At 35.1% G+C, this 20,616-nt stretch overlaps 4 protein-coding genes across 5 annotated transcripts; 1 reads left to right on the forward strand and 3 right to left on the reverse strand.

Annotated features, from left to right (window-relative positions):
• Positions 1 to 2,113: 2,113 nt before the first annotated feature.
• LOC111461139 (ADP-ribosylation factor-like) lies at positions 2,114 to 5,646 on the reverse strand. The gene is made up of 7 exons (XM_023104635.1): positions 5,520 to 5,646; positions 4,770 to 4,929; positions 4,204 to 4,274; positions 3,107 to 3,226; positions 2,872 to 2,990; positions 2,541 to 2,622; positions 2,114 to 2,397 (listed from the first exon to the last, which is right to left on the reverse strand). Exons 2-7 carry the CDS (start codon positions 4,915 to 4,917, stop codon positions 2,392 to 2,394), a joined length of 546 nt encoding a protein of 181 aa, XP_022960403.1. The 5' UTR covers positions 4,918 to 4,929; positions 5,520 to 5,646; the 3' UTR covers positions 2,114 to 2,391.
• Positions 5,647 to 9,474: 3,828 nt separating this feature from the next.
• On the reverse strand, positions 9,475 to 10,004 carry LOC111460992 (protein NIM1-INTERACTING 1). Its single transcript, XM_023104405.1, has one exon. It carries the CDS (start codon positions 9,914 to 9,916, stop codon positions 9,521 to 9,523), a length of 396 nt encoding a protein of 131 aa, XP_022960173.1. The 5' UTR covers positions 9,917 to 10,004; the 3' UTR covers positions 9,475 to 9,520.
• Positions 10,005 to 14,358: 4,354 nt separating this feature from the next.
• On the forward strand, positions 14,359 to 16,849 carry LOC111461251 (probable protein phosphatase 2C 2). Of its 2 annotated transcripts, none has more exons than XM_023104779.1 (4): positions 14,359 to 14,813; positions 14,938 to 15,127; positions 15,213 to 15,448; positions 16,119 to 16,849. In XM_023104779.1, exons 1-4 carry the CDS (start codon positions 14,728 to 14,730, stop codon positions 16,687 to 16,689), a joined length of 1,083 nt encoding a protein of 360 aa, XP_022960547.1. In that variant the 5' UTR covers positions 14,359 to 14,727; the 3' UTR covers positions 16,690 to 16,849. The 2 variants fall into 2 exon arrangements, with proteins under 2 accessions (XP_022960547.1, XP_022960548.1); XM_023104780.1 differs by having other exon boundaries at positions 14,359 to 14,793; positions 14,939 to 15,127.
• Positions 16,806 to 20,248, reverse strand: LOC111461253. Its single transcript, XM_023104782.1, has 7 exons — positions 19,827 to 20,248; positions 19,472 to 19,571; positions 17,893 to 17,988; positions 17,737 to 17,789; positions 17,380 to 17,428; positions 17,125 to 17,172; positions 16,806 to 17,020 (listed from the first exon to the last, which is right to left on the reverse strand). The coding sequence occupies exons 1-7, from the start codon at positions 20,069 to 20,071 to the stop codon at positions 16,937 to 16,939; spliced, it is 675 nt and encodes a 224-aa protein (XP_022960550.1). The 5' UTR covers positions 20,072 to 20,248; the 3' UTR covers positions 16,806 to 16,936.
• Between the last annotated feature and the right edge of the window lie 368 nt (positions 20,249 to 20,616).

Genomic DNA, 20,616 nt, shown 5'->3' on the forward strand with positions numbered 1-20,616 from the left:
TTTTTTTTTTTTTTTTTTCTTGTTCAGTTGAATTTTTTAAAATTTGAAAATTTGAAAATATAGTTCGTTTGGTGGGTTGACATCTTTCTGGTCGAATCAATCCGACCAAACCTAGCATAGGGTTACAGCCTAACCTAACCCTACCCTACATTTTTTAAAAATTAAAATTCATTAATATTTGTAAGATACGTTATGATTTATAAATGTTTGATATTATGCAGTTATATGAGATTTTAATTATTAATGAAACATATATCGAGAATAAGTAAGAATTTTTTAAATAATTAAAAAAAAACAACCGAATAACCTAACTCAACTCAACTGAAAATAGAGGGTCGGGCTGTGAACTATATATTCAAGTTGTTCGGGTCACCAACCTAAAATCTCGTATGGATAAAAAAGACTTTTCTAACATAATCTGTACCGTTGTGTAACATGTTCTATGAACACGTGTAAAGTTTGAATAGATTAAGGATAAATGTTTAGCAAATTTAGACGTTGATTTGAAAGATAAAAAAGAAGTACCGAATAACCTAACTCAACTCAACTGGAAATAGAGGGTCGGGCTGTGAACTATATATTCAAGTTGTTCGGGTCACCCATCTAAAATCTCGTATGGATAAAAAAGATTTTTCCAACATAATCCGTACCGTCGTGTAACATGTTTTATGAACACGTGTAAAGTTTGAATGGATTAAGGATAAATGTTCAGCAAATTTAGAGGTTGATTTGAAAGACAAAAAAGAAGTTTAAAGAAGCAAATCTGTTGGCTCAACCGCCCAAAGTTGCGTCTGTTTGTGGTAAACTCAGCTTATTTGAAGCTGTCTTCTTCAAACTCTCACTTTATTTTGTGCCTTTAGATCATCTTTTAAGAGCCTTACAACTATTAATCATTCAATTTCTTTTTGAATTTCTTTTTTAAATTCGATATTTCAAATCTCGTCGTATTTAATTTCCTTTGCATCAGTAGAGGTAAGAACTCTCGACAACGCAACTCCATTTACTCTTAACTCTTCTCCTCCATATTTTTAACACACAACTTCTGTAATTCTTTTCTCTCTATTGTTTGTTGCTCTCTCCAAGCTTCTAAATTTATTTTTCTTTCATTTTATTTTTTAGAGGAGTTATTATTGTACTGTGAGTACTCAAAATTGTAAATCTACTCTTTGAGAGAGTTGTGTGTTACTACCAAATTCAAATGCATGTATCGGTTTGATCATGCGTCATGGAAAGAATTGGGTTTACTCTTGAACTCGTAAAAAGAGCGGTTCATGCGCTATGAAAAGGATTAAGTTTACTCTTGAACTCGTAAAAAGAGCGGTGTAGCGGTTTGACTCTGATCCGTGAAAAGAGTCGAGAAAGTTCTTTATTCAAATTCCAAGAGTTTTGGAGAGTGGAATAGGTCGAGTTTGACCGAACCACTATAAAACTACGCTCATTTTTTTCACTCTTTCCTATTTAATTTCAATATTGTGATTTATATAATTCTTTGTAAAAAGTTTCAGAAAAATTAATCATGTTTAAATACGTTAAAACCCTATTCTCAAGTCTATTGGCAGAGTAACTTATCACCTTTTCACATTCGGCTTGAAGCACATCGCCAGCCCCTATCCTCCCGACAATTTCAAACACTATTTGACTCTCTTTCGAAGTCCGACAATTTCAAACATTATTTGACTCTCTTTTCGAAGTCCTTTTCATCCAAAAATCTCACGATTTTCAACAAGGGCAAACCGAACCTCCCGCACAATCCAACCCATTACCCTCCTTTTAAAACGACCTGAACCCACTCTGCCATTCAACATTTTCGAGCCTTCTAAGAGTGAGAATACTGAGAGACAAGAATACCTGATACCATATATTATGAAATTATAGTATCTAATAAATTGACATTGTATTAAGAATCATAGAGTTTCTATGATTGAGCCACAAAAAAGGAAGATGTACTTTTATAATAGTGACTTTCAATTATTTTAAAACTTTCTTAGTTATTCTATCCCTAGGATTCCTCTCATTGAAATATGATTCAGTTCATTCATTCTTAATTCTGTCACTCGGGTGGCACATAAATTAAATAGATATAGTTCATTCATTTTCAGCAATCCATTCCAAATAATGAAAATGGTATTCGTACAAATATATCTATTTAAGAACATCATTAATTCATTACATAAAAACAATGCTATTAAGTCGATAACATGAGAAAACACTTGCAAAATTTCTTCAATTATTCAGAATCCAAAGGCAACCTAGGAATCATGTCCGACTAGAAACGACTAGAAACGAACATCGTATAGATCATCAGGTAATGCAACAAAAATGCTCAAAAACGAAGGGATAAATGACATGAATTTGAATTTCCAGAAGCAATCCAAGCTCAAAGCAAGCCATCTACGCCTGCAAATGAGGAAAAAATAAACAATCTTATCTTATTGTTGAACTGGGAGCTGCTAAGATTTTGCATTTTAGAACAAAAGCTGAACTTAGACTCTACTAAGAACTCAGCACAATGTTGTTTGAGAATATATATTGTTGTTTACCTTGTTGGCAATGTTGTTTGAGAGCCAGTCGAGTCCTTCGTACAGCCCTTCACCAGATGTGGCACATGTGCTCTGAATGTACCTGAAATGGGATTTCGAGATATTGTAGTGTTACCTTAAAGTTATAGCCTATAACGATCCAAGCTCGCTCACCACAAGTAGATATTGTCCTCTTGGGACTTTCCCTCAAGATTTTAAACGTGTCTGTTAGAGAGAGACTTCCACATCCTTATAAAGAATACTTCGTTCTTCTCCCCAACCAACGTGGGATCTCACAAAGCCAACAAAAGAATTCGTAAGTGCTTCAGAGTTTGATGATAGTCAAACGTACCAGTGACGTTGTCGAAGGGAATGAAGACCGAGCTTATCAGTGATCTCAGCAGCATTCATGGCATTGGGAAGATCTTGCTTGTTGGCAAATACCAAAAGCACAGCATCCCTCAGCTCGTCCTGTAAGTTCAATGCATGTTATTATCTAGACAACAAACTAGAATGAACACAATTATTTGTGGTAGCTTTTGCAAAAGCTACATCAAAGTCTGATAATCAGATTTTATTATGAGTACCTCATTCAACATTCTGTGCAGCTCATCCCTAGCTTCAACAACACGGTCTCTGTCATTGCTATCCACCACAAAAATAAGTCCTTGAGTGTTTTGGAAATAATGCCTCCACAATGGTCGGATCTTGGAACAGAACAAACAAACATCAAATCAGTGAAGAAAATAAAGAGAACAACTAGATATTATTTGTCTGTGGAAGTTAAAAAGTTTTAGGACTGGCTAGTGAAATCAATACTTATAACTAAAAGGCTCGGTATGACAAGGAAAAAGAGACGGGTTACACATGAAGCCATATCTTAATATATTACACGTCAATCAACATCAACGGATTAAAAACAATCATCTATCAAATGACATGCACACCATACTCGAGGTTCTTTATACCAAAATTGCAGGGAGGGCACCTAGAATGTTCGAGCAGAGAAAGTAGAAAGCCAACAACGCAGAACGAGATGATTCAATGTACCTTGTCTTGACCCCCAACATCCCAGACAGTGAAGCTAATGTTCTTGTATGCGATGGTCTCAACATTCTAAAAGGCTAATGTTATTTATGACTAAAAGGCTCGGTACGAGAAGGAAAAGAGACAGGTCACATGTGAAGCCATATCTTAACATATTACACGTTATCAATCAACATCCACGGATTAAAAACAATCATCTATCAAATGACATGCATACCATACTCGAGGTTCTTTATACTAAAATTGCGGGGAAGGCACCTAGAATGTTCGAGCAGAGAAAGTAGAAAGGCAACAACGCAGAATGGGATGATTCAATGTACCTTGTCTTGACCCCCAACATCCCAGATAGTGAAGCTAATGTTCTTGTATTCGACAATCTCAACATTCTAAAAGGCTAATGTTCTTTATGACTAAAAGGCTCGGTACGAGAAGGAAAAAGAGACAGGTCACATGTGAAGCCATATCTTGACATATTACACGTTATCAATCACATCCACGGACTAAAAACAATCATCTATCAAATGACATGCATACCATACTCGAGGTTCTTTATACTAAAATTGCGGGGAAGGCACCTAGAATGTTCGAGCAGAGAAAGTAGAAAGGCAACAACGAAGAACGGGATGATTCAATGTACCTTGTCTTGACCCCCAACATCCCAAACAGTGAAGCTAATGTTCTTGTATTCGACGGTCTCAACATTGAAACCTGCAGTCATTACTCAGTCATGCTTCTGATATCATATTCTCCATTTTCAAAAACATAATCACAAAAGGTTTCTTTAACAGAAATCAGAACAACAATGTGCAGTAAAATCAAACCACGTCGTCTATGAACAGATCACTGTTTCAATGGTTATAAGAAAATCACATGCCTGGAATCTAGTGGTTAACTATAACAGAAAGGCATAGCCTCTACTTAATGCAAAATTACAGGACATAGGTATTTAATTAGATTAATTATCCAATGTTGATCCACAAATTCATCGCCTCAAGAATATAACAACTCGATTCATTAGAATGATTTTGATTCTGTGAAATGATGATGCTGATGCAAACAGACAGGGAACTAAACAAGTTAAATAACCATGTCCAGTGCATATGATCAAGACACAAAGCATCAAATTGTTCTAAACAGAAAACACCAAATCCATCTTCCTTATTCAATAAAATCAACAATTGAAGAGAAAAAACAACGACTTACCAATGGTGGGAATGGTGGTGACAATCTCTCCCAGCTTGAGTTTGTAAAGGATCGTCGTCTTACCAGCTGCGTCGAGACCCACCATGAGAATACGCATCTCCTTCTTGGCAAAGAGCCGGCTGAAAAGCTTGGTGAAAGACAGCCCCATTTTTCACGGAAACTGAACACAATAACAACAAATTCGCATCACTAAAAAACAGAACAAGTATCCATTAAAATACAACGACATCAGATACTTAAATCAGCCAAAATTGTGCAGAAAATCCAAAAGTTCAAAAGTTCAAATAGTCCAGATTCAAAAGAAACTGCAATCAAGACCATAATGTCATGTTCGTCCATACTTCAAACCAAAAATAAGCAATCGCTATAGCACAAAACAAATCAATAAAAAAAAAAAAAAAAATCCCCAATAAGACGCTCGATCCAGCACCAAGGAACCGTATCCACCAAGCAATCGGTTAAACACGGGCATTCCACGAAATCAATACAAATCCAGGTATAAACACGCCCAACGAAATTCAAAGGAAAGAAGGTTCAGATTAGATCCAATACAAAACGCCGAACCAGTGCAACAGAAATCCAGATCAGATAATAAAAATGAATCAAAACGCACAAAAGATTAATCAAGCTGAGAAAAATAAGGAAATCACCCAGATCCAAGCAGGAGGAATCAAAATTAAGGGTAAAAATCACAGAATTCTTGACAGATCTTATAGAGAAATGAGAGAAGGGGTCAAATGAAAAACCTACGAGAATTAAAGAGAGCGGATTTGAGCGATCGGCCCCAAATAGAATGATAGATCTCTCTTGTGCAAGAGAGAAGCTGTCCTTCACGATCAAAAGCGCATTCGCAAATCATGAGGACTCTATTTTTATAAGGTGAAATAATTTTTTTTTTCTTTTAAAAAATTGAATACCGTCATGACGTGAGGAAACGTTTGTTTGAATCGGTTGTTTGTTTTTTAAAATTTTCCGTTTGGTTTAGTGACGCCGTTATAACGTTGCTTAGCCTGTAAGTGCTGTTTGGGAAAAAAAAAATTCGAATCTCGGGTCAGTTTCTGTATCCGGAATTGGAATAGTATTGATCCGTTTCCAAAACATCATGCTTTCATCCCAACGGTCAAATAGAAATGTCAACCAAAATTATAGTTAAAATATTATTTACGTCATTTATAATATTATTCACAAAATTAATTTGTATATATGAGTTCAAAAATTTATACTATACAAAATTAAAAATTTAATAACGTAATAGATATCTATTATCAAATCAGATCAAATATACAAAAGAATTTCTCGTATTTTTACAAAACTAAATGAAGAAAGCGAGTAGAAGTAGAAATGTTCACGGGTGGCTTCCTCGTCTCCACGTCTTAGCTATTTAAATCATCGTTCACACCTCTCGTTTTAATTTATATCTCGAGCTCATACCTATACTTATTTATATTTATATTTGTACATAAAGAGTGGTGTGAGGATGGAGATGTAGACCGGGATTGAAAATATAATTCCCATCTTCATTTATCTAACGGGGAGAAATCTCTCAACACTCATTCCTCGTTCCACATTTAAACAAAAATTCTCCTTCCCATTCGAGACAGGTCAACACAAGTTAAATGGACATCTCTAGACATAAATATAGAAGTAGAGAAGAAAAGTGACGTGGACTACTATAGTTAAGTTGAATCGAAAGGTATAGTGTAGCAGTCTTTTTAAGCAAGCGTCTGAGATCTCTTGTAAACGCTCGTGATGTGGTAAATGGAGGATATTAAGAAATATAGTGAGTGAATGTTTCCCAAAGAGTCGAGTGTAATAGCTCAAGAACAAATAAATAATAAAAAGAAATAAACAAATAAAAATAATTATAAAAAATTATGTCAAAATAAGAATAATAATAATAATAATCAATAAATAAATAACTAAAAAAGAGATTACTTTAAAAAAAACTTATCCATCTCTCTCTCCATTAACGTCTCATCCAACCTCATTCTCTCCCTCCTCATTCTCTCCCTCCTCAACCCACACGAGGTAAATTAGAGAAATAATTTTATAGAGTTCGAACTTGAAACTGATGTCATGGGCTCATATAGGTTGATTTGGATTTCAAATAGCAGAATCAAATTTCATTAAGTATATATTGGTGACACCAGTCTAAGCTAATCAGGTAATTGGCCTTACTATAGGCATGATTATATTTGATGTTGACACGTGCCCCGTAGTTATGTACGTGTCATTTATATTGATATGTGTGAATTGTTTGTGGATCGATATGCTTATGACATGTTATGTATATGTTATGACATGTGAATTGTATGATAATAATTATTCAATTATATGTTTGAGATAGGATACGAGAAGGATGCACAAAACAAAATGTACGAGTAAGATACGTTCATGAAACATTAAAGTTAGGTTATATACTGAAGTGCTACGGATATGAGAGATTGATACAAGAATATGGTTAGGTTATGGGTAGAAAGAGATAGGTTTGTGATAGATTGATAGAACGATAACGTTAGGATACGTTCCTGTGATGATATGACTAAGGTACGTTCATGTAATAATATGACTATGATAGGTATAAGAACGTTAAGCCTATGATAAGTTAGGCAACGATGTGACCACGAAGTGTTTACGACATGATATGATTTTGGTACATTGTGATGCAATATGTTATATTATGATATGATATGTATATGATGAAACGTTATGTTAAAAGCATAGAACGTTATGATATGTCTCTTAAATTGTGTGTATACAGCATGATGTGAATGACATGAAATCACGATAAATGACATGAAATATAACCCCGTTAGAATTATGTATGATATGAGAACTGAAAAATGAGAAATAATATGATATGAATGATGATCGATATTTGAAACGATATGATATGTACACAATGCTAGCGGGGTTGTATTAAATGATAATGAAAACGGAAAAATGTTGGGACCTCATGCATGATGTGTGCTCATGCATTGGGGGATGCCCCTATTCCATCACGAGGTTACGGACGCGTACATCCATTAGACAAACGAAGTATCGTTATGTTTTACATAATGCTGTCGTGACGGTTACTAATTCTAATGAGTGTCGGGCAAAAGTTGAGCTACTAGAGAAGGCTCGCCCAATAAAAAAATGGGCCCAGCGGTGTGCGAACTGGCTGGTGAACCCATACATGCATGTATGGGCTATGGGTAGAATATATGGTACACATTCAAGCTGCCTAATTAGAATAGTGTCATAGGAAAAAAAGATAGACGAGATAGGTCCCGTCATTCCATTCGCATGTTCTTGCATGAACCTCCAATAGTGGGCCACTTATTGAGTATTTCTTAAAATACTCAATCCACGTGCTACTTTATTTCAGGTTAAGACAAGACATTCATGTATGGCTGACGACGACATCGCAACTCGAGACCATGACACATGCATAAAATAGCTGTATTATTTTCTTTGACTTAAGCTAGAATATGATGTTTTTAATTTAAACCTTTATTTATTTTATTTAATCTTTTGTTGTATCGTTTTTAAAAGTATTTTCAAAACAAGTAAATTCATGACAGTATTTTAAGCTGAAAGTTTATATTTTATGAAAGTTTAAATGAAATATTTCCACATGTATACAATAGCGACCTTAAATTAAGTAGAAAATTTCAGATAGTTACAAGGAGAGATTCTACGATATAACCGAGTCGTCTGCAGCGGCGGCAGTAGCGGCACTTGGGTATATAGTGGAGGAGGAGAGAGCATCCTATGGAGGGAATCTTAGGGCCACGTGTAAAAATTAAAGGCCCACAAATTAGGTTTATATTTATAGGCTCCTTTTTAGTTTCGTATTGAAATCATTAATCTTTGCTTCTAAATTTAAGCTACCATTCCTAATTATACACATTCATGATTAAAATATATATAATTTAAATCTCGATTTCAATTATCGTTGACAAAAATGTTCGTTCACATCTTGGATGTCTTGCCTTGCTGATTGACCCACTGACTCAATTTTTTTACCAAGAACAAAGGCACCTTAAGTGCAACGGTCCTCTCGGGCAATGCCTCAACTTAAATGACTAGAACTGTACATAATTTTCACGTTCGTTGGGTTGATGACCTGACTAATCTAACTAAAGTTTACAACTCAACCAAACTGGGTTCTTAGGTTGTTTTTTTTTTCCTTAAAAAAAAAAAGAATTAAAATTTTATTTATTCACAACTTTATCACATTAATAACTAAAATCTCATAAAATTCAAATATCAAATATTTACGAGTAACCCAATTTTTGAGTTGATAGGTTTAATAGAAAGATGTCAACCGAGAAACAAAACCACATTTTCGATTTTTTAAAAATTCTAACTCAACCCAAACCCAAGCTTAAAAGAATAAATAGGTCAGGTCGATCAAGTTATCGAATTGTATGAAAAACTCTATAAAGGAAGTATCTCGATATCACACGTCATTCACGAGCTACCTATAATAGTTCAAAATTCACCTCATTAATGTGAATTAAATTACTAAAATGCCCTATAACAAGTCTATATATATATATATATATATATATATATATATATATTATTAAAGAATTAGGATTAAAACTCAATTGGGATTTCTTGCAATTTTAAAAGTTACTATTTTAATAATAAAATTTTGTACAAAAGAGAAACGTTCAAAATTTTTCTTTGAAATTAAAAATTTGTATTTAATTAATTCTTTTTTTTTTTCACAAAAGTCCTTAAAAAATGTCGAAAAAGAACTACAGAGACAGATTAAGATCCAAAATATCCTCTTCGTTCTTTACTTTCTTCTTCTTCTTCGCCGTCGCGATCGCCGCCGCCGCCGCCTCTTCCTTCGCCGGACCTCTCACCTGAAACTCCTCATCGAAATCCTCTCTTTCAAACCTCGGAATCCACGCCGACCGATTCTCCACCGTCTTCATCTTCCTCTTCCTCATCTCCGCCGCTGCCGCTTTCTCGCCGTCGCAGCCGATCATCAACTCCTTCCTCCGCTGATCTCGCATTTCCTTGAAATTCCTCACCAGAGCAAAGAACGCCTCCATCTTCATCTCCTCCTCCTCCTCTCCGTCGACGGCGGCGGCGGCGGCGGCGGAAGCCACTCTCTTCCCCGTCGTCTTCAAGCTCTGCTTTTCCATTACCAAATCTCCTCGATTTCTCGTACGAGTTGGGCTCGAGATATTTATAAGGTGGTTGAAAGACGATAATGCCCTCCAGAAGTACACACGTGGAAGAAACTCAAGAGGGGTCGTTGCGGTTTGTTTGAAAACTTGAAGAGCCGAGTCAGCTGACTGGGTTTTGATTACGTAAGCATGGTGACGTCATCAGATTACTGGGCTACATGCGTATCACGTTGGGCCCACAGCATTCATTCACCGATTGTGACTTTCAACGCCGAATGAGTTGTTAAGCAATAAAAATACTCTGTACTATGATTGATTTTCAATTTTATTTTTATTTTATGCTTTTTCAAAAATTTTAATATTCCTTTTTAAATTTTTAAATTTGTTAAAAAAAAAAAAAACTCTTAATTTCAAAATTACTTTAAAATTTTATTAACGGATTATTATTACGGTCAAAATTCTTGACATTTTGCATAGTCAAAACTATTCTAACGAAAAGTATTACATGATAAAGACGTTCAATGTTTACTGTGTGGAGAGAAAAAACGATCGACGTATGAAGAGGTTATGTCAATGTTTTAGTGTGTCGAGGACAAAAAGTAAAATGTGTCTTTCAGTTTACGACAATGTCTAAGAAGACTTATTCTCAAGTTTTTACTTTTATTAGAAAAAGTCTTAATTAAAAATTAATTAATTAATTAATTAAACTCTACCCTAGTTCTTTCTCGGGTTGTTTTTTTTTTTTTAATGTTATATTTGCGTGCACGTGACAACTCTATAATTTTCTTTCTTCTTTAGCAACCTCCCAAAGGCGGCCATCGACAAAAATTGAGGAAATATTCCCTTTTAATTGGCAACTATAAAAAAAAATCAGAAAATGCTACGAACTTCATAAGTATAAGCTCAAGACATATGAGAGCCTTGACCATATTTCGGCTCGTGATCAATCCATAGAGACCGATAGAAAAATAAATAGGCACTTAGAATAAGTACATGTTCGAGTATGATTGACCAACTCCTTATCAATTCCGATTCATTTCAATTTGAACAAAAATGTAATAGATTCAATTCAATTGACAAAAAAAAGTACCGAACGAGGAAATATATTGGTAATGGATCAAATTTTCGTCGAGACGTAATTAAAGGTTCTATGCATTGTCAAATACGTAAAACAAGTATTTGCAAACAGTTTCAAGCAAATGTACGTTCTTTTTTTTCGACAGACCAACCATATTTGTACTAGACTTTTCAAAATTTTAAAATTTTATTCCCGTTAAATTAAAAATTAATTAATTAAACTCTACCCCTATTCTAGCTCTCCTCGATGATATATATAGTTGGAAATAAAGCTTTTGAAAATGTCAAATTTTAGATTAAAATGGAAATTCAAAATTAAAAAATAATTAGTTTTTTTTTTCATTATAGTGTATTTCTTTGACAATATTCTTTAAATTAATATTCACAAAAAAAAAAAAAAAACCTTTTACTTTTTGTATTTTACTTGGTTGTTAGAAAAATATCTTTTATTATTGTGTTTAAAAAATAATTAATAAATATATATATAAAAAATAATTAAAAATAATAATAAAAAAAAAACCTTTTACATTTTGTATTTTGGTTGTTAGAAAAATATCTTTTATTATTGTGTTTAAAAATTAATTAATAAATATTAAAAAAAAAAAACTATGCTCTGGATTTTCCACAATCACATCATGATTTTTAATTTAAAAATCAACTCATATATTTTGCTTAAGTAATATATATATATATATATGTATATGTATATGTATATGTATATTTATTATATTAAATTAAAAAACTTCATAAGCCTAAGGAGATCGATGTGGTCGTAGCTAAAACTTTCATGTATGTATGTATTGTATATGTATATGCATGTACATGATGATTTTCTTACTCATCCTTCTTTCTTTCTAGGTTTGGACTAATACTTCGTTATATCCGCCATTAGCCCGCCATTATAGCTTAAGGTTAGTGTAACGGAGGGCTTCATTGCATGAAGCTTTATAGACATGGTGACAGAGCTTGTTTGCCTTTCTTTTTTCTTTTTAATACGTTAGGGTCGTTCGAGCAAAAAACCAAGTTGCATACTGGGTGAAGCTTAGTCCTTCATACCTTTCAATCTTGCAACTTTAGTAGCGAGGCGCTCGCATGTTTCGAGGGCCTAAAGTTATTTCTTTAAAATTGAAAAAGTTTTTCAGACATTTTGCGTAGGAGCTCGAAAACTACGAAAAAAAGGTAGAGCTGTGATATCGGTGTGGCGAGGTATTGGAAGTGTTCAGCGAATCGAGAAAGAGAGACAAAATAAAAGAGCATCGTGTTGTATTGATAGAACTTCAGTAAAACGAGGTAGGTGGGGTTCGGGAATTAGGTCTCACAAGACTAAGGACATTGATATTTTGGGCCTGGATGTCGGCCCAATTACATAACGGGCTGTTTAGAAGGGCCCATACATAAATATGTCTTATTTTATATATGGGTCAACAAAAACTATATAATATATTAATATTATAAAAATAAGGTAAGATAAACGTGTGACATTCTTATAAATTAGTCAATTGACCAAAGAATTTTAATCATATGACTAAAATCAAGAATTAGATTCTTTACCATCGAATATTTAATTTTCCCTAAATATTAGGGGCGGGTTATATATATTAGATTAATTCATAGATTACAGTGTTTAGGTGAGTAAATCCGACCTATTTGAAAATAGAGTTATAACACAGTCTTACTCGTAACTTACTTTTAAGATTATTATAAAAATTAAAAACATTTAACTTCTGTATCCGAGCTAGTGATTCATTGTGACTTGTGAATGTTTAATATTTAAATTTTACGAGATTTTAATTATTAATGTAATTTTTTTTTCTCGAGAATATGAAACAAGAATGATTGTTATACACTCTTCCTTAGTCAAATACAATAAATAAATAAATATATATATATATATATATATATTAATAAATATTCGAAACCTATAGTTTTTATAATTGAATTTATTATTATTATTATTATTCTTTAAAAAAATTCAATTTCATAACGTAAAAGGGGATGTGTGAATATATTTGATGGAGAATCATTTTCCCAACACTCAACCGTGAGGAATTGTCACTGACTTATCCAATAACATTCAAACACGTGTCAGATTCCTTTCTTTTTTTAATTCACTATTTCACCAATTATTAATAAATTCGTTCACATTATCCATTAAATTTATTACTTTCCCTTTTTAAAAAAAAAAAAAAAATAGAATGAAAAACGTGAATAACTACTATTTTAATTTTAAAAATTAAATAAGGCCCACCGAATAATTATTCGAGAGTCAAAAAAAGTAATTATTCATTAATTTATTTAAAATCACTTTTTAGTTTATTTAAACGTGTAAAGTTACATATATAATAATTTTTAAATACCTTATATTAAACAAAATAAATTATATAAAATTTAAAATAAATGCTAAATATTAATATAAAAATAATTCACGTCTACTTTTATATATTTTTAAAACAGTTTTAATAAATGAATTGAAAATTTTAAATAATTTAGTTTTAATTTTTAAAGTTGACGTGGACAGAAATTAAGGATGCCACGTGTTGGATGGACATACACACGTCACTGATTTCATTTCCTCCACGTTTTATCTACAAAAATATCTCTCACATAACAACTTTAAATTTGTTCCTATTCTATTTCAACAATTTTCTTTTTCTTTTTTGTTTTCCTTTTTCCTTTTTTCACTCCAAAAAGTAAAGAAAAAAAAAAAGAAAAGAAAATAACCATTCAAATTTCTATATATATATATTTTATTTTTGTTTTTATTATGTCCTCAAAAAGACAAAAAGAAGAATTTATTCTATATATAATTTTAAATTTGAAACTTCATAAATAATTTATATAATTTAATAAAATATTCCTAATTAATATTTAAGGGAAGACTATTTATAGAATTATATTGAATCATGAATTATAACTTTTAAAATACTCTCAAAAATTAAAAATTATTTTTTAAACAAAATATTATTGATAAAAATATATTTTTTTAAAGTCTAAAAATATTAATAAAACTTTTAAAAATTCAAAGATATTTTTAAGATAAAGTATAAAATTTGAGTGTATATATATATATATATATATATATTTGTGCAAACTAATTGAACCATGCTAACCACTCCTTTGGCGACACGTGGCCGTTAAAAAAACCGGTTTATTGGAACCGGGTCGAATCGTGGGCCAACCCTGAGTCCTCATTCCACCAGATTTCTTAAATAATTGTTTGCCATATTAATAAAATTTTAGAAAAAGTCCACAGCTACGGGCCAACCCATAACCCGTTCTTTTTAAAATAAATAAATAAATAAAAATTTAAAAAGAGGGGCTAAAAAAGTCAACGAAGTTAAAGCAAGGGTGTTTAAGTAATTTCATGAAGCCAAGTGTCGATGAGGAAACGTTAACGTGGCTTCACAGGCAAGTCTCTGTAACGGCGTTACGTTTTCCGTCTCCTTCCACGAATTTACTCCCTCCCGCGGCGGCTCCCAGTATATATACCTTCTTCATTGCCGACTTCTTTATTACTGAAATTTCCTCATCATTATTCTCAAATTTCCATAGCAGAGAGAGAGAAAAATCCGATTCCAACTCCAACTTACATTTCTGCAGATTATAGCGATTTTGATCTCTCAGTTGAAGAATCTGATTTTTTGGTAAATGTAAAAAAGGTGGCTGAAACTAAGGTTGTTGTGTGTTCGAAGAGCCTCCCTGTTTTGGAGGTCCCCTATTTCGGTAAAGAGGCTCATCTTGTTGATGAAATGAAGTCCATCGACGGTGCGATTCCCGTTGATCCGACTCTCGATCGTGTTCGCGCTTCCGAATCGGTTTGTTCGAGTTCTTCTTCTTCTTCTTCTTCTTCTCAGGGGTTTTTGTTTGTTTTTGGGTATAGAAACAGTGATCGTCATGATTTTGTTTCTGTAGCGATGGTTTCGGTATGTGTCTGAGTTCTTATGATGTTTAATTCTTCAGGATGTGGAGCAAATTCCAGATACCGACGTCGATTCGATGGAGCAGAGGGAATTTCCAAGTCTCCGGTCGGGGAGCTTTGCTGATATTGGACCTAGGAGAGACATGGAGGATGAACACATAAGGATTGACGATCTGTGTTCACATTTAGGCTCGCTCTTTAAGTTTTCTAAGCCAAGTGGTTTCTATGGGGTGAGTTGTTGAGTTTCTTTGTTTAGTGGGTTGCCTTGTTTGTGTAGCTTTGGATGACATTATGACTTGAGTTTGCTGATCTCAGGTGTTTGATGGACATGGAGGACCTGAAGCAGCAGCTTATATAAGAAAGAATATTCTTAGACTCTTTTTTGAAGATGTTAGGTTTCCTCACATGCCTGATGTTGATGAACTCCGGCCGGAGGAGATTGAAAATTTCTTACGAGAAGCATTTCTTCTGGCCGATCAAGCTCTGGCTGATGATTCTGGGATTAGTAATTTGTCTGGGACGACGGCCCTCACTGCTCTTGTGCTTGGAAGGTATGTTTTTCCAATCTTATCTAATCATCTTCGGTAGATATTGGTAGATATTGTCTTCCTTGAGTTTTTCAAGGTTTTAAAAGGTGTCCCTAGCTAGGTTCCACACCCTTCCCCCAACGAATGTTTCGTTCTCCTCTCTAATCGACGGTGCCACATCCTTGAAGGCCAGCGTCCTCGCTAGCACACCCTTTGGCATCTGACTCTGTCTCTGATACCATTTGTAACCGCTTAAGCTCACTGCTAGCAGGTAAAATGCTTCTGCTAAAGAGAGATTTCCACACCGAAGAATGCTTCGTTCTCCTCGGGTGGGATCCCACAATACCTGATATCAATCTCTTTAGAATTAGTCTGGTGTTGCTGGCTTCCGTTAATCTACTCATACGAATTCACTGTCTTTTAGATGATTGTGTCCAGCCACCTTGTTGGGCGGTACTGCATCATTGTTCATATGGTTAGGAGAATCCAAAAGTTTTGTGGCTGATCATGGTTTTATTGGTTTTTGTTGACCTACTCATACGATTATGCTGTCTTGTTCCTGGTTTCCACTGTCTATTTAGATTACCATCTCTAGCCACTTTGTAGAATAGCACTGCATTGTTCATATGATTGGGAGAACTCACAAATAGGAGGTAGCTAGCTATGTTGTTGACCATATGTTTCTGTTCTTCAGGCTTCTAATGGTGGCTAATGTTGGAGATTGCCGGGCTGTTCTTAGTCGGAAGGGAGAGGCAGTAGATATGTCTCAAGACCACAGGCCAAGTTATTCACCGGAGAAGGAACGAGTAGAAGAGTTGGGTGGCTTCGTCGACGGTGGCTATCTTAACGGCCTTTTATCAGTTTCCAGGGCCTTGGGTGATTGGGACATGAAGCTCCTCCCCCATGGTTCTCCTTCACCCCTCATTGCAGAACCAGAATGCAGGCAGGTGGTTCTAACAGAGGAGGATGAGTTCTTAATCATAGCCTGCGATGGGATTTGGGACGTGATGTCAAGCCAGCATGCAGTCGATGTAGTTCGCCGGGGACTTCAGCGACATGACAACCCCGAGCGTTGCGCTCGAGATCTCGTCCTGCAGGCTTTAGGACTAGACTCATTCGATAATCTCACCGTTGTCATTGTTTGCTTCTCTAGTTTCCAAAAGGACAACTCTCCACAACCACAGCAACGAAAATTGAGATACTGCAGCCTCTCTTCTCAAGCCCTTTGTAGCTTGCAGAGATCGTTGGATAAGAGTGGATGCTAATGAGTGTACCCACTTCCTGTAACAACTCGCAATCCCATTTATTGTGATGTAAATAATTTTTTGAGATTAAGAACATATGTATAACCCAATAAATCAGCTGGACTCAGAATATTTTTGTAAAGTACATTAATTTCTTATTGAAACAGATGATTGTATTCAAGTATTGTGTTCAAGATTTTACATTTGTCAATAAGAGTATCTAGTAAAAAATGGTGATATCCATACCATATGACACAAATACCCGTCTTCAAGCCGTTTGGTATTTCTTAGCAAATGTGGCAAAGCTTTCGAGACCTCGTTTAAGTAATCTCTCAAGCAAAGGTTGCAATGCCTGCATTTGCAAAAATCATACGAATATGAGAATTTTGGATTGTGTTCTTCAAGAATCATGATTGATTATGTGTTTACAAGCTAATAATTGGCTAGAAAGCTTACAGATGCCACTGGAGATAAAAGAGGTGGAACTTCATAAGAGACAGTCAGCTGAAAACGACCAAACAAGAAATCTAGAGTAAGCGCATGATTACCCGACACTTTGTGTTGGTTTTTATGGAAAAGTTGGCTGCAATATGACGTTTAATCTACTTTTTCAAGCACATGATTTCATTAGGTGGATCATAATGTAAAGATATCTCCAATGATTTAACCAAGAAGGATACAAACATGTCAATTGGGACATTGTAGGCTTACTTCTACGAGGCAAGATGATGGGCCTTTTGGATAAAATCGAACAACACCTCTGCAAATGAAACAAAGATTTAAAGGCCTCGAGATTGTGTTATGATTCAGAATACACTCAGAAGAACAAGAAAACGGCAAAGACCCTATAGAACGAAGTCAAGATCCCACATTGGTTGGAGAGGAGAACGAAACACCCTTTATAAGAGTGTGTAAACCTCTCCCTAACAAACGCGTTTTAAAAACCTTGAGGGAAATCCCGAAAGAAAAAACTCAAAGAGGACAATATCTGCTAGCGGTGGGCACGAGCCGTTACAAAACAATTCACAAGACACTGAGAATGGTTCTGAAATAAAATTTTGGAGGTACCTGTTTGGAAGACCTTCGAGAGACCGCCAATGGATTTTTTGATTGAGGGTCGGCTGTAATATTATCGGATAACAGTTTAAGAACAGAAAAAATGTGCAGAGCATTTAATGAAATGATGGATGTTAAATGAAAGGTTCAAGGAATAGAATTGTTTGCCTGCAAGTTCCGAGCAAGCCAAGAGAACTCAATATCTTGACCAAAGGCATTGTATTTTAATGACCACCGTGATAAAGTAGGATTATCTTCCAAAACCTATAAACAGTACGGAACAAGTTCTCAAATTGTGCAATCTATCTGATAACTAAAAATTGCTCAACTGTACCAAGATTTAAGTGTTGGCAGTAAACAAACATGGCATATTAGACATGTGTTAGGACACTGAACTTATTGAACACGTATTGTACAAAGTGAACGTGGGTCTAAGCCCAATATTTGATAGGTACGTATCGAACACCAATTCAACGTACAAGACAAAAATAGTAATCTATGTAACATTTGAGAGCAAAATACATCAAACTCTAAATACAATTTTTTTAAGACTTTGACTTTCTATGCAGTGTAAAAAATAATATGTATTAATACGCGTGTTTTTGCCGTGTCTGTTTCTTAGAGTTTTAAAAAATGACATGATTGTGCCAATGTCATGTGGTGTCTGTGCTTCATATCGATATTTGTACTTCTTAAGCCTACCTAATGGTTTTACATAGAAAGCAAGTGCACCCATGGGAGGACTACAAATGATCAACTTAACCAAGACCAAACGTCAACCGAAGTGACAACAAAAAATATTGTAGTTATCTCTGGCCAAAACTCACCGCTAGCAGATATTGTCCTCTTTGGGCTTTTTCTTCTAGGCTTCCAGTCAAGGTTTTAAAACGTGTCTGTTAAGAAGAGGTTTTCCACACCTTTATAAATAATGTTTCGTTCTCTTCCCCAACCAATGTGGGATCCCACAATCCACCCCCCTTCGGGTTCCAGTGCCCTCACTGACACTCGTTTCCTTCTCCAATTGATGTGGGACTCCCCAATTCACCCCCCTTCGGAGCGCAGCGTCCTTGCTGGCACACTGCCTCGTGTCCACCCCCCTTCGGGGCCTAGCATTCTTGCTGGCACACCGCCTCGTGTCCACCCCCCTGGGGCTCAGCTTCCTTGCTAGCATATTATTTGGTGTCTGACTCTGATACCATTTGTAACAGCCCAAGCCCACCACTTTTAAATATTGCCCTCTTTGGATTTTCTCTTCCAGGCTTCTCCTCAAGGTTTTAAAACACGTCTACTAGGAAGAGGTTTTTACACCCTTATGAAGAATGTTTCACTCTGCTTCCCAATCGATATGGGATCTCAGAGGCAAAGCTCATCCCTTCCTATTCATTCATTTTGTTGCAGAATCATTATAATACCAATTGATTATGGAATTAAATTGTAAGTTACTAGATGTTCCAAGGTTTGATTCTCTCCCAAAATATAGGCTATTGCCAGCCCATTTTTCTCATCGTTCTTTCTTCTATCACTTTGCACATAAACATAGACCTGCCCCTCACTTGCATTCACTCACATAAGAGACTTTCATAACAAACTACTCTAAGGCTCACAAACTTTTCTCCTCATATAAGCAAAACAAGTTGAAGGTTTCCTTCCATTATACAATATTTGCTAGAATACATCTTCAAGTAAACATGGAAGATATTTTCAGGATCAGTAATCAATCAACTTGAGATTGAGTAATATAGCTAACCTTCACAGATGAAATGAAGGGCATCCATTTGGGAATGGCTTCACGATCTGAGTAGCATTTATAAGCAACCGAGGCAGGAATGTCTACTTCCATCTTGGCCCTGCATTCATCACATTTCCTGGTTATACCAACAAACCTACAACATTCTAAGAAACTCAGAGTCCATCATTCAGGAAGGACTTCATCGCAATCAACATCAAATCATCAAAACAATATGCAATAGCCAAACCAATCCAGCGAAGAATTAGGAACTTTTTGAAGTGAAAGGGAAATCGAAATCTAAACAAGCAATTGCAAATAGAGAATCAATAAACCGAAACAACACGGAGAATCGAGAAAGAAATACTGTATTTACGTGCAATTCTGCCATTCCATCACAGGGGAGACGAATTTAACTCGAGGGGAAATGGGGTTTCTGCGGCACTTCGAAGAACTCCGTGGGATTCTGAAGAGGAGCTTGGGAAGAGATAGTGACCTCGAATTGATGCTTCTGCGAGTGGGAATCGCCATGAATAAGACGCCATTACTCCTTCTTATCGATCGATGACTGAGATTCAGAGTGTTTGGATTCGAATTACAGGTGAGCGCTGCAAGTGACATACTGGGATTTAAAATTCGTGAAGAAGAAGAGAGCGACTGGACACAAAGGGAGTGGTGAGCAGAGAGTTGAGGGCACCAAATGCAAGAACAGCCTCTGAAAATCTCTCCGTCTTTTCAGAGCCACAACAATATCAAGGCCGTCAGAGAGGCAGACGAACGAAGACTGGACATGATTGGTGAAATGGTGAAACTAAAATATATATATATATATATAATTATTAATAGCTAAACCATAATTAGTTATAATTATTCATAATTTGATTGAAATAGTTGATTTAGAAACCATGGAAAATGTAATTTTAATTAATTAATTAAAATTTCTCGAACTAATGTAAGATTTTACTATTTTTTTTAATAGGAAACGTTTTTAATGAAGAATGAGAAGCTCTTAGCACACCCTCCACGTTGATATGATATTGTCTGAAAGCTCTCTCTTAGGAATCTCGACCCTCCACAAGGCTTTAGGTTAGGAATTACGACCCACCACAATGGTATGATATTGTCTGAAAGCTCTCTGTTAGGAATCACGACCCTCCACAATGGTA

The sequence above is a fragment of the Cucurbita moschata genome, unplaced genomic scaffold (genome assembly GCF_002738365.1).
Source record: "Cucurbita moschata cultivar Rifu unplaced genomic scaffold, Cmos_1.0 Cmo_Scf00024, whole genome shotgun sequence".
Classification (NCBI taxonomy): Eukaryota; Viridiplantae; Streptophyta; class Magnoliopsida; order Cucurbitales; family Cucurbitaceae; genus Cucurbita; species Cucurbita moschata.

Coding starts and splice junctions, on each gene's coding strand:
- LOC111461139 (XM_023104635.1), bottom strand. CDS start 4,917: ATGGGGCTGTCTTTCACCAAGCTTTTCAGCCGGCTCTTTGCCAAGAAG. Junction 4,275..4,769: donor CACCACCATTCCCACCATTG/GTAAGTCGTTGT, acceptor TAATGACTGCAG/GTTTCAATGTTGAGACCGTC. Junction 2,623..2,871: donor TCCCTTCGACAACGTCACTG/GTACGTTTGACT, acceptor ATCCCATTTCAG/GTACATTCAGAGCACATGTG.
- LOC111460992 (XM_023104405.1), bottom strand. CDS start 9,916: ATGGAAAAGCAGAGCTTGAAGACGACGGGGAAGAGAGTGGCTTCCGCC.
- LOC111461251 (XM_023104779.1), top strand. CDS start 14,728: ATGAAGTCCATCGACGGTGCGATTCCCGTTGATCCGACTCTCGATCGT. Junction 15,128..15,212: donor AGCCAAGTGGTTTCTATGGG/GTGAGTTGTTGA, acceptor TGCTGATCTCAG/GTGTTTGATGGACATGGAGG. Junction 15,449..16,118: donor ACTGCTCTTGTGCTTGGAAG/GTATGTTTTTCC, acceptor TCTGTTCTTCAG/GCTTCTAATGGTGGCTAATG.
- LOC111461253 (XM_023104782.1), bottom strand. CDS start 20,071: ATGTCACTTGCAGCGCTCACCTGTAATTCGAATCCAAACACTCTGAAT. Junction 19,572..19,826: donor ATGGAATGGCAGAATTGCAC/GTAAATACAGTA, acceptor TGATGAATGCAG/GGCCAAGATGGAAGTAGACA. Junction 17,173..17,379: donor CATCATCTTGCCTCGTAGAA/GTAAGCCTACAA, acceptor GGTCGTTTTCAG/CTGACTGTCTCTTATGAAGT.